The sequence below is a fragment of the Palaemon carinicauda genome, chromosome 37, assembly GCF_036898095.1.
Source record: "Palaemon carinicauda isolate YSFRI2023 chromosome 37, ASM3689809v2, whole genome shotgun sequence".
Classification (NCBI taxonomy): domain Eukaryota; kingdom Metazoa; phylum Arthropoda; class Malacostraca; order Decapoda; family Palaemonidae; genus Palaemon; species Palaemon carinicauda.
The window spans coordinates 55,043,492-55,056,205 of NC_090761.1; the positions used below are offsets into that span (position 1 = coordinate 55,043,492).

A 12,714-nucleotide genomic window follows, 5' to 3' on the forward strand; every position below is an offset into this window, starting at 1 on the left:
GTGAAAAGGGAATAGATGACCTCACAGACCTAATAGGTGCTCAAGAGGCCAGAATACAAGAGATGGAGAGAACGCTATTTTCATATCAGGCCCATTAATAGAAAAGCCAATGTGAAATTTTTTTTTACTGTTTTAGGTTTATTAGCAAATCTTATTTTTACCATTTTTTCAGGTCAGAGGTAGAGTTTTACCGCCGCCAAAATTACAGTATGGGGGAAGAACAAAACAGCAGGCTCTACCTAACCAGGGTGTGTGGGACATGAGAGGGAAACAGTTCTTTACTGGTGTAGAAGTTCGTGTTTGGGCTGTAGCTTGCTTTGCTCCTCAGCGAACAGTGAGGGAAGATGCTCTACGCAACTTTACGCAACAGTTACAGAAGATAAGCAATGATGCTGGTATGTTGTTATAAAAGGATGTCTACAAAAATATATTTCAATTAATCTTTTCCGAGTTTATTGCAGTATTCTTTTTGAATTGTAGGCATACCCACAATAAGATAAAAGCTATGATTTTTCTCTAAGTCAATATTTAAGTTCCCTCAACTCCTGTGAGGATCCTTAGTTCAGTGTTAATAGCTCAGGTTTATTTTCTTTGGAAAATATAAGAACTGCATAAGATTTTCTATAGTTTAAATAATTCTTTTGTGAAGTTGGCTTCACTATCAGGCCTTTAATTTATTCTTATAATGGTGATTTGTAGAGATTCCCTTGGCCTTTCAATCTTCAAACTGATTTTTATTACTAATTGAAACTTTTACGTAAAGCATCCTGGAAATAGATTGAATTTACATGTTATTGCATCTCTTTCCAGGAATGCCCATTATTGGCCAGCCTTGCTTTTGTAAATATGCGAATGGTCCAGACCAGGTTGAGCCAATGTTCCGGTATCTCAAAAGCACGTTTACGGGGTTGCAGCTTGTTTGTGTGGTGTTGCCGGGAAAGACTCCTGTTTATGGTAAGCTATTTGTTTTAGGACAATAAAATTTTCCTTCTTTACATTGAGTTCTCCTCCCTGTCTGTTGCGGTGTTTGCCATTGCCTGAAGCCCAATTTGGCAAGGTTATCTATGTCCGTTGCTTTTGATTTCTTACGCATTCCTACTGGTCTTCCTGCTATTGTGCTCTTCTACTGTATTTTGATTAATTGCTCCTCATCCTTTCTCAGCACTTGTTGAAACCATCTTAGCCTTTGAGGTATGTCTATTTTCCAAGCCTTTGGACTTGCATATTCATTTTTTGAATTACCCTTCCTCCCAAGTGCTCTTCTTCCCTGAATCTTTTTTTTTTTTTTTTTTTTTATGTTGAAAACTTTCATTTATAAAAAAAATGGCACTTAGTCAGGTATAGCAGTGGTGTTTTTTATGTAAAAGCTAGAGTTCCTTTAACATTTGAATTTCTCTTTACACTGACAAATTCAACACTTACACTACCGTGACTTGATTGATACAATTTGTGTAATGATTACTTTTTGTGAAGCTAGAATTTTTATAATGCATTTGTAGAGCTGTTACACTTTTCAAGTCACTGAAATATACAAGGTAGTGATGATACATAGCTAATAATCCTTATGATGAATTTACTGCTCACTTGTGATGTGTAAAGACAAGCAATGTTTAATAAAAGGAATTCAGCAAATATTTTTAATGGTGATTATAAGCAAGCTGCGATATGTTAAGAATTATTTTGACTTCCATTCATTGTTTACCTATTTCTAATTTGTTTTTTACAGCTGAAGTGAAACGGGTGGGTGATACAGTTCTTGGTATGGCCACTCAATGTGTACAGGCTAAAAACGTCAATAAAACCTCACCACAGACATTGAGCAACCTCTGCCTGAAGATTAATGTTAAATTAGGTGGCATCAACTCTATATTGGTACCTGGTATTAGGTAAAGTACAATTGTTTTTATTTAGTCTGGTCTTGCTTGGGTATACTATATATGTATATGTACTGTATGTATATGTGTGTGTTACTATAGTTCATTTCTTTTATCGAAGCATATTTGCACCGACTCGCAGGGGTGCCCTTTTAGCTGGGAAAAGTTTCCTGATCACTGATTGGTTGGACAAGATAATTCTAACCAATCAGCGATCAGGAAACTTTTCTCAGCTAAAAGGGCACCCCTGCGAGTTGGTGCAAATACGCCTCGATAAAAGAAATGGACTATAGTTGATTGTTTAAAACCATGAAAATATGTGAAAATTATATGGGTCTTATTTGTTCATGATGCTGATTATACTGTCTTAATTAACAGTTAACATTTTCCACCACCCTCTTTATTATTATTAACTGTGGTACACCTTGAATATTCTTGATATCATCCGGAAGTGATTTATTATTACCCTTACACTACAGTACTTTGCAGTTATTTTCTTTAGCATTAACTTGCACGATTTTCCATCAGTGCCTAGTTATACCATTCGTTTAATCTGTTGAGTATTTTATTCCGAAGATTGCTTAAGCCTGAATTTTGGATTGCTACGTTACTCGGGCAACTTTTTTTTTGTCTATTGTAATTTCAGTTGTTGATGGTAATGGTATCCTTTGCATTTTCCTATTGTTTAAAGTGGGTAAGAATCACAGGAATACTGCTTGGGTTACATAGGGGCACTGCATCTCTGAGTTTGTGCTAGTCCTGTTAATACTTGTCCACAAAAAAATGACCTTTTTGCGTGGAATTTTTGCTTGCAGATCGATGTCATACTTGCAACCCAATTCAAATTTGTAGGCTCTTATTCAAAGTTACTCGTAACCTAAGATACTACTGAACTTTAGTGGGTATGAGCCGAAGCTTATAACTTATGACCTCCTTCCACTATAAGGGTTCACATAGGCACCAATAGTGTTTCTGGTATTTAACTCGATTCACGTTGAGGGGTAGTCTGTGGACAACTACTTTGTCTTTGCTCAACGAGGGTGTACAAGTCGTCGTCGTGTGCCTCTTGATTCTTCATGTGAGAGTTGTGTTTAGGTTGATTTTTGCTGCAGTTCATGAATTGTGTGTTGGATTGTTTAGTCATCCTTCGTATGATTATCTTTCCTCATTTAATGACTTCAGGGTATCAGACATTGTGCCTGAGGGCTTCCCTTTCTTCTTATTCCCTTTGTGTACTGAAAGGTCTGGTCAGTTGTAGTGGAAGCCAATCTCTTCACAGTCTGATCAGATTGGTCTGATTAGGACAGTATGAATTTTTTAAACATTGCTTTTATTGTTATTTTTTCAGGCCGAAAGTGTTTAACGAGCCCGTTATTTTTCTGGGAGCTGATGTCACTCATCCTCCAGCTGGGGATAACAAGAAACCATCGATTGCTGCTGTAGTAGGTTCAATGGATGCTCATCCGTCCCGCTATGCTGCTACTGTGCGTGTCCAGCAACACAGACAGGTGGGTTGGTGCAAAAATTTTCTGTTTCAAATAGGTTCTGAAAAGAGAAGAGCTGGTGGCGAGTTAGGTTGGCTTAGGGCTGTGTCGTTAATTTGCACATTCATATTATTTGTTTTTGTTTTATGAAGCATGTAAATAAAGAAACTGGTTGCACTTGATGAGCGGCAAGTCTACATTTTCATTTCTTTTTAGCGTATAGTTTGCATGATGATATTTAAGTACACCTGCTAGAAAAAAAAATTAACTTATTGGTGCAAAAATTAAGAGATAATAATAATGTCAAGAATGTACAACTATAATTTTTGTGTAGTCTTCCTATATTCTACAAGGTTTTTGAATAGAATACATTTTTATTTTCTGGTAACTATCCATTGTTTAACTGGGTAGATTAGGAAATTTTTTAAAATGCAGCTTATTTTAAATTTGTAACTTGTAATTTTTATGAAGGATTTCAGTGATCTAGTTCGTATTGTACCAGAATGTAATGGTTTCTGACCACGGGTCTATATTCGTTTTGAAGAAAGTATTTTTACAGTTCGCTGTATCCTTCAAACGGTACACAGTAGCTTTTATAGAAATGACAAAATTTGCTTTTCCCATGTGGGATGGTCTCTTCACCTGTAGGCCTTACTGTTAGGCCATTGCTGCATCTTCCCTTTGAGATTCTACCTCCATTCCCTCTTCCTTCCTTCCATTTTGCTGTCCAACCTCTTTCAAGTTTTACTTATTAGTGAAGCTGCTCTGGTTTCCCCCCATTCACGCCTCGTTTCTGAATGGACCCCCCTGCCCTATTGGTAGGTCATGTGGTTCAAGTTTTATAAATAATCAAACTGGAATTTGTTATTGAGGATAAATATAGTAATGATATTCTGGACAGATGTTTTGGTAGGCGGTTATAATGCATATGCTATAAATGTATAGTATTGAGGTTAGTCATGTGTATAGGTTATGACATGCAAATGATGGTCAATTTGCAGACGTCAAGAGTACAAATGAGGTTGCTTAGTCAAAGACAGTAGGTTCTAAGCAGTAATTAACTTTGAGATCATTTGGGTACAGAATAGGGTTAGTTCTTAGAGTTCAAAGGGATGTGGGTGTTGTTGAAATTGTATGAATCATAAGCTGAAAAGAGTGATAGATAGGTATAGGTAGTTTGCTAACTATATTTTTGAAAAATTAATACTGTATAGACATTTGTCATCTCATAGCTAATAGTTCAAGAACGGTAAATGGAAAGTGTTAGAATGATTAAATAAAAAGTATCTTTGTTGGTCCACTTACAAACAAAAAGGGATCCATCTGTTGTGGCTCAATTATAAAGAAAATGCAGTTGGTGGTCTACTTGAAAAACATCTTTTTAGACAAAGATCAACCTAATGAAAATTTGAATACAGATAATGGTCAGCCTGCTTTTGAAATGTACTGCAGTGGGTGTGTGTGTAGTATTTATTGAAAGGTGAAAGTACAGGTGCAGTAGAAGTGCAATGTTCTCCTTTTCAAGTTTATCATTTTGCTTGTGGCAGTTATCTTGCAGACAGTGAGAAGATTAACAAAGTTTAAAGTATTTTTTTAGGGGTCAAGAATGTAGATTTTAGTTCACTTGAGATTTTGAGTGCAGAATAAAATAACCATCATGAGAGTCTCTTCTTTTTTTTTTTAAGTGCTACTTGTTGATCAAAAGACTGTAGAAGGTAGTCAAATCTTTGAGAACAGAAATGCTTTCTGTAATTGCTTCATCAGTGTCATTGCAAAATTGCCGGTAGAAAGTGTACCTTACGAAATTAGTAATGTCTAGACTGATTTGTAGGATCTGATATAAGTTGCCTTTGTGATGATAAACTTATGCTGATCTCATCTTGGCTGCGCTGCATTTGTGGTTCTAAATTTATAAAGATTTGCATTGGTTGTGTTGATCAACATCTTTAGCAATCCAAAGTGTGCTGGTAATATTCTTTGTGCTGGCAATTAAGAGATAAGTTGGACCTAGCATAGGGAGGGTCAACTCATAGATATTAAAGAAGTGCCGTGAGTTTGGTTCAAGAATACTGCGTTTGATCAACAAGAGATCTGAAGAGTGAAAGTGATCAACTTACATGGAAGAAAATCAGTTCATATACATACACAAAATATGGAATATGGGAAAGGTTATTGCAAATTACTCCACATTTATTATTGTAGAAAGAAGTTACGATTATGCAGGAATGCAAGTATGTTTAACCTTGTAATATTTGACCAAGGGTTAGCCATTAAAATGGAAATGTGTGAAAATTCCCTTTATTTAATTACTGTTCCGTATATCAAAGCTACGAACTTAGTTACTTAGATCAGCTTTCAGTTTTCTTATATACCACTACTATCCTGGCAATGAGGATCCCTTTAGATTAAAAATAATTAACTTTTTATGATGATGACTATAGTGAAATATGGTATTACCGTACAAGAAAAATAAGTCGTCAAACATTGCTGAAGATGTAGAGCATAATGCTGCATGGATTTTCATTTGAAATTGTCGTACAGAAATGCTGCAGTATATTTGTATTATAAAAAAGAAAAAAAAAGAAAAGGTGCAGGCTATTCTGTCTTGTGTTTATTTTCTAAACTTTTCGTTCTTGTGGTTTAGATTTCAAGTATGCATAGCATAGGTGATTATTTCAACCTTGAATAGTAAATGAAAAGTATAATTAATAGTGGATTAGTAGACACCCTATTTTTATAGGGGTCTTGGGCTGTTTTCAGTTAATTTACTTTTGTTTATCTTAGAAAACATATTACTTATTATATAGTTAGATCTAGAAGTCATTTAATTTTGTCATATTAGTGATGCCATATTTTAAAATGATCTTGATCACAATAAATTACGTAGTTATTAATTGAAAGAAATTTTTGATTTTAAAGATCACCTGAAGGTGGGTTGACTTGTGTCTGTCTTTTTGGATATGCCACATTTACTTGAAAATCTTTAATTTTTTCGATGCAGTGCTGCCTGTTTTTGGTTGTCAGCACTGATCACTACAAAGCCTTGTGTTGGAGAGTAAATTTTTATAATAATTATCACTATTATGTCATAATTGTTATCACTAGGCGCTGTTGTCACCAAAATTCTCTGCAGTGTAAGTTTGGCTATGTTGAGTTCTTAGTGATATAAATGTTTAAATGCTTTACTAGATTTTATTTTGAGAACCAAAGTATCGATAGACCCAAATCAACACATCCTTTGTAAATATGAGGATGCAAAAATATTTTGTATTTTCATTCGTTGTAATGAGGGAAAACCATAAGCCTTTTTATTTTTTGTTCCATTAGAGCTGTTAGATCCTTTTTCTGTAGAAAAAACCTTTACCAGTTCTTGTAATTTGTTAGAAATTAAACCAAAGATCTTTCTTGTGCAACCTTTATTCAAGGTATCTATTTTTGTATAGTATGGGTATTTTGTATTCAAATGAAAGTTTGATTTTTGGGTTTTAAATGAAGCTGTTTTAATTGCATACATAAGAGCCTTCTGTGTTGTTCAGTCATGGCAATAATTTTCTTACTGTAACATGTTGCTAAGTTGCAGAATCATTGATTATAAAGAAAGAAAATGTAATTGCAAGTGAAAACCAATGAGTTAAATTTGCCATTGACAGAATGGATCAACAACACAAGGCCAAAGTGCCGGTGACAGCTCGCGACCCAGACAACTGACATTCGCGAGGACGGCACACGACGCAAGTATTTTTCCTTTTTTGAGCCATAGGTAACATTGCCATGATTTTTACTTCTTGAAGATTTTCCTCCACTTCCTTTCCTTCATCTTGAAGAGTACTTGGATCTTGGTGATGATTTTGTATAGCTTTTAAACCTGATGGTAAAGAATGTTAAGGAAAATCTCAGAAATGTCTTTTATTGTGGCAAATCCAAAAGACAGGCACTTGCTTCCCTTCCTCCCCCCCTTTGTATCCCTCATTCACGTGTGTAGTGCCATGTTGAGTTAGTTTCTTAACCTTATATGCACTGCAGCAGTGTAGTATTTCTTAGATCAGCATAGGAATTGCCAGTTGAATGGAAGAATGTTTGGGTTTGCTTAGTACAAACAATAATATTAAATGTGTTCTTATGGGTGATGGCAAATATGTAACTTTCAACATACACAGAGGTTCAATGTAAGGTGATACAAAGTTGTGGAGGAGGGAGTGAGAGAAAGTTATAGGGTTTGCTTCTTTGGTATTGCATGCAATACCATTGAAACTTAGTTGAACATCGTGTTTCTTATTTTATGATAACTTAGTGTTTAGTTGCTTATTATACTATATATTTATATATAGTTAATAGATTGGTATTTTGTAACCAGCAAAGTTAAAGGGTAAAATAGTAAATCCTAATATTACAGCTGTTTATTCTACAGATAAGAACTTTGGATTATAACTACAAGTAGATTAGAGTAGATTTCATAGAGTAGTAGTTGTGTTGTGTAAAAGTACAAAATAGAGTAAAGAAACAAAATCTAAAGCATGAAATTACTATATCATGATCAAATTTCAATTTATACTTTTGTAGTAAGTTTGGATGAAATAAGCTTAAGCAGTAAGGGAAAATTTGTCCCTTTCATTTTAATTTAACATGAATGTTAAACTAGTTATTCCTTGTGTGTTTTTCCTTTTTTTTTCTTTAGTTTTGTATTTTATCTTTAAATGTAAAAAATATTTAGTTAATTGTAGTGATATTTATATATTTTCTTAGATTCTGTGTCAGTTGAAGTAAGAATGAAAGGTTAATATAATCCTATTTCTCTTCATTGTTAATTCCCTAACCAAAGTATGCTGTAAATATTTCTTAAAGCAAAGTCTAATTAGACTTTTTACTAAAAACAGGAAGTCATTCAAGAATTATCGTCAATGGTTAAAGAGCTGCTCATACAGTTCTACAAGTCCACGCGTTTCAAACCCAACCGAATCATCCTATATCGGGATGGCGTTAGTGAAGGCCAGTTTCAGACAGTGCTGCAGCATGAATTAACAGCCATGAGAGAAGCTTGCATCAAATTAGAGGCTGATTACAAGCCAGGAATTACTTACATAGCAGTTCAAAAACGGCATCACACACGGTAAGTACAAGCATAGTCTTGAGTGCTTTTCTTTAGGATTTTAGGTTCATAAGGAAGTTTGTGCCAAGGAGAAATTCAATAATAGTTGCAAAAGGGTGACACTCATAATTATTCCCAAAGCAATTGCACACACACACACACACACACACACACACACACACACACACACACACACACACACACACACACACACACACACAACACACACACACACACACACACACACACACACACACACACACACACACTCTCTCTCTCTCTCTCTCTCTCTCTTTCTCTCTCTCTATTTGTTTTTAGTGCCCTATTTCATTTTTATGCTTACATGATTAATTTCTATTTATAGGTTATTCTGCTCTGACAAAAAGGAACAAAGTGGGAAGAGTGGAAATATTCCGGCTGGTACGACTGTTGATGTCGGCATTACTCATCCAACGGAATTTGACTTCTACCTCTGCTCGCATCAGGGCATCCAAGTCAGTATATTTTAGTTATATAAGGTGGTTAATGGAAAATTTTTGTTTTTTGCATCTTATCGTAGCCACTAAAATTTTGAGGGCAAGTTTGAGTATAAATTTTTTGAATTAAAACAATAGATCAGAATGACAAATGGTATTAATCAATATTTAGTACAGTAGTTAGTTACTTTATGAAGTGAATTATTGACAAATGTGCATTGCCTAATGGACTCTGAAAGTCCAGGTCTGTGGCTGGTTTTGTTTAAATTGGTTAAGCTGCATCATCATAACTTCAGGAGTAAGTTATGGCTGATGGAAATGTGGTGAACCCCATAAATAGTATATTACAATACTAATAAGCCCATTAGGTTATACCGGACTGAACTGTACTTTATCTGTACCTAAATTGATGAAATATCCTAGATTTACTACTCATATAATTTAATTTTGCACATATTAAACACTAAGATTCCATAACTATAATGTAAGATTTAAGATATGTTCTGTATCATTATAGCGGTTTCGTAGCCTATGCGAAGTCAAGGTCTGATTAATTGTCATCATTGTTATCATTTACAAATCCTCTTAAGTCCATCAGTGTGTTTGCATGGATAAACTTAGTACAGTATAGACTACTTTGACAAAAAATATTGATGTTTATATCCACGTGCAGTTAGAAGATTCAGTGTAGCATTTACATAATGTTCAGGTACCATACTACTGTACTTGCAATTATTGAGTGTAATTTGAGTGTGTATTCATTTCCTCTTTAAGTTTAACCTTAAAATTAAAAAAATTTTGAATAGAAAAATTTATCATCACTGATATTGTGACAATATATTAGTCATAAATCAGTTTACGATATAAAAATTTTTTTTTACTAATGAATATATTGAAAATTAATATCTGAAAATCAAAAGGCTCACCACATTAGCGTATGTATTACCAGGAGTAAAAATGGAGGTTTCTATTCCTAACTTTAATAATTTAAATTTCTAAGGTGTCCCAAAATTAATTTCCAACATAAAGATGATTAATGTGATGTTTTATATTAATAGTAAATACAAACTGCTGACAATCCATTAAATATAACTAATTTGTGAAGTGCAATACCGTACCATTAAATTGAATTGATATTTCATCTGATGGCTTGTAATTATAACACGTTTAAAAAACCTTGGGTTGTTACAGGGAACAAGCCGACCTAGTCATTACCATGTTCTGTGGGATGACAATCATTTTGATAGCGATGAACTGCAGTGTCTGACGTACCAACTTTGCCACACTTACGTGAGATGCACCAGGTCCGTTTCTATCCCGGCTCCTGCTTACTATGCTCACTTGGTAGCATTTAGAGCTCGCTATCATCTCGTGGAGAAAGAGCATGATAGGTAAATGCCTCTATTTTTGTAGTGCAATATTGAACATTTTAACTGTTTTTTCTTGAATTTGAAATTGTTGATTACTGAATTTGCTGTTCAATTTTGAGTTTTCAATGAAACTATATAAAAATAGAAATGTAGATTTATGGCCAAATTTCTCATATTGAATTTAAACATCTCTTTAACAGTGGCGAAGGCTCTCACCAGTCTGGCAACAGCGAGGATCGCACTCCATCAGCAATGGCAAGAGCTGTCACAGTGCACGTGGATACAAATCGTGTGATGTACTTTGCTTGAAAAGCTAAACGCTTTTGTGCTGGAAGGCGGGAGTGTAAGCTTTTTTACAAATACTGTTTACTCGTCGATGGTATTTATATTTTGAATGGTTTGTTGGTTTGTAAAGAAAATTTTATGGCACAGAAATGGAATATGAGTGTGCGTTGCTTGTGGTAGTTATTGTCGATCGGTGGTTAGCCTGGCAAAGGTGTTTTTTTCTTCCATTATCAAGTACCTTTGTAAGCTGAACTTGTGACCGTGGAAAGTAATAGAATTACAGTACTCAACTGTGTTATAATGTGGTTGGATTCAGTTGAATGGATTCTTATGACCACAAATTTATATCAAGAATGTTTCAGAAGAAAGTGCAACATATTAACTGTAAATGTGTTGATTTACGCACTCTGGAAACTGAGAGCAAAATACCGAACATACGGCTTAGCATTAGGTTTTATCTTAGGAAAGCTTATTGAAGCATATATTTTTGTAAAGGTTCTAATTCAAGTTTTTCATAATCATATGCTTCTCCATGCAATGAACTTGAAGTGAAACGTGAAGTGGAATATTTACAGAAAATATTCTTCCTAAGAAACGTACTTTTTATTAATGGTTCATAGCTGTTATCAGCAATACTACACAAACAGAATCTTTGGATTTTCTAAAGCTCTGTAAACTAGAGAGATGGATATTCTCTCTGATAAAAGGTGAAACAGCCGGGAAATCCATAGCCACAATGACATGGGTTTAATGTAGTGTACAGTTATATTAAGGGCACGTGTAGTCTTTTCTTTCTTTTTTTTTACTGCCATTTTTAAATGTGATGAGGCTTAAGTCCATTACACTTACTAGTACCTTTGTTGAGGTGGTGACTGTGCTCCATTTAGGTCCGGTGGGGTAAGTTATGTCTTTTTGAGTTTAGACAATATTTTGATTTGGAGTTCATTAATTCTTAAGTTATATCAAGCTAACTAGTATGTGCCATTACGTAATTTACAAAGCATTCCTTGTCTTCTCGCATTCTCTTGACTCTCCCCCCATCTCCCGCAGGGCCGTAAGTGGAATACACCCCTCCTTTACCAGTTGCACGTGTATAATACTAGTCTTTGACCGGAGATTTTGAATCTCGCTTGAATGTATAGAAAAAAAAAGTATAACGTAAAAAATTTTTGTAAGTACCTCTATTAGATGAGATCGAAAAATGTGATTTTATTTATAATCTTTTTTTTTTTTCAAGGGATGTTCAAGTTCACTGGTCTTGAACACTTTTATGCTATTTGTTTTTCATCCATTGGTGTGGTTACATTCTCTCTCTCTCTCTCTCTCTCTCTCTCTCTCTCTCTCTCTCTCTCTCTCTCTCTCTCTTTTGTTCCACATCATGGGCAATTGCCCAATGCCATATGCTAGTAGAATTAGCTCATGTAAATGTGATAAAACTGTCCATGGAAGGTGCAGCTAAGCTCTAGTACGTTGGTCTTGGCAACTTACTACTCCACAGAATTATGTGCGAACACCGTCTTCCCAAGCCAGCAACAAGTCATGGGTTGAAAATGTGCGGGGGCGGGGGGGAGGCAAATGTACCATTTGCATGCTGTTTAGTGGGTTCATGTCACTGCACAAGATGCCGTTGAACTGAAGAGCATTGAAGTTTTGGTCCCATGTACTTGTGTGATGTCCATAATTTATTGTTGATACAGTTTCATCTAATTGTCATTCACCCGTGTGTGAAAAATTCAGCGGAAAATCGTGTAAATCTAAGGTCTTCAAATTTTTTTTGGGTGAAGTTGTATATCAAAGACTTTTTTTTCCCCAATAGGTTATTAGCACCTTTTAAAGGTTTATTGGTTAACACAAAACTTTATTATAGACTTCATTGTAGAATAGGTGATTAAGGCAGTTCTTGGCTTGCTTCAGGATAGCCTTTCTCTAGATAATTTGTGAGGTTTCGTCCAGGTAAAGTGGGTTATGGGCTAAATCTTGTTGTACTCTCTCTCTCTCTCTCTCTCTCTCTCTCTCTCTCTCTCTCTCTCTCTCTCTCTCTCTCTCTCTCTCTCTCTCTCTCTCTCTCCATATATATATATATATATATATATATATATATATATATATATATATATATATATATATATATGGATATAT

The 12,714-nt window shown here is 34.8% G+C and overlaps 1 protein-coding gene across 1 annotated transcript in view; it reads left to right on the forward strand.

Annotated features, from left to right (window-relative positions):
• The window catches only part of AGO1 (protein argonaute-2), a 28,008-nt gene extending 15,626 nt beyond the window's left edge, over nucleotides 1–12,382 (forward strand). The window contains exons 11-18 of the mRNA XM_068361242.1: nucleotides 173–395; nucleotides 811–954; nucleotides 1,727–1,886; nucleotides 3,223–3,382; nucleotides 8,233–8,465; nucleotides 8,809–8,938; nucleotides 10,112–10,311; nucleotides 10,491–12,382. Of these exons, the coding sequence (XP_068217343.1) occupies nucleotides 173–395; nucleotides 811–954; nucleotides 1,727–1,886; nucleotides 3,223–3,382; nucleotides 8,233–8,465; nucleotides 8,809–8,938; nucleotides 10,112–10,311; nucleotides 10,491–10,599 (1,359 nt within the window). The 3' untranslated portion in view covers nucleotides 10,600–12,382. The remainder of the gene's footprint in view (nucleotides 1–172; nucleotides 396–810; nucleotides 955–1,726; nucleotides 1,887–3,222; nucleotides 3,383–8,232; nucleotides 8,466–8,808; nucleotides 8,939–10,111; nucleotides 10,312–10,490) is intronic.
• The last annotated feature ends 332 nt before the right edge of the window (nucleotides 12,383–12,714 follow it).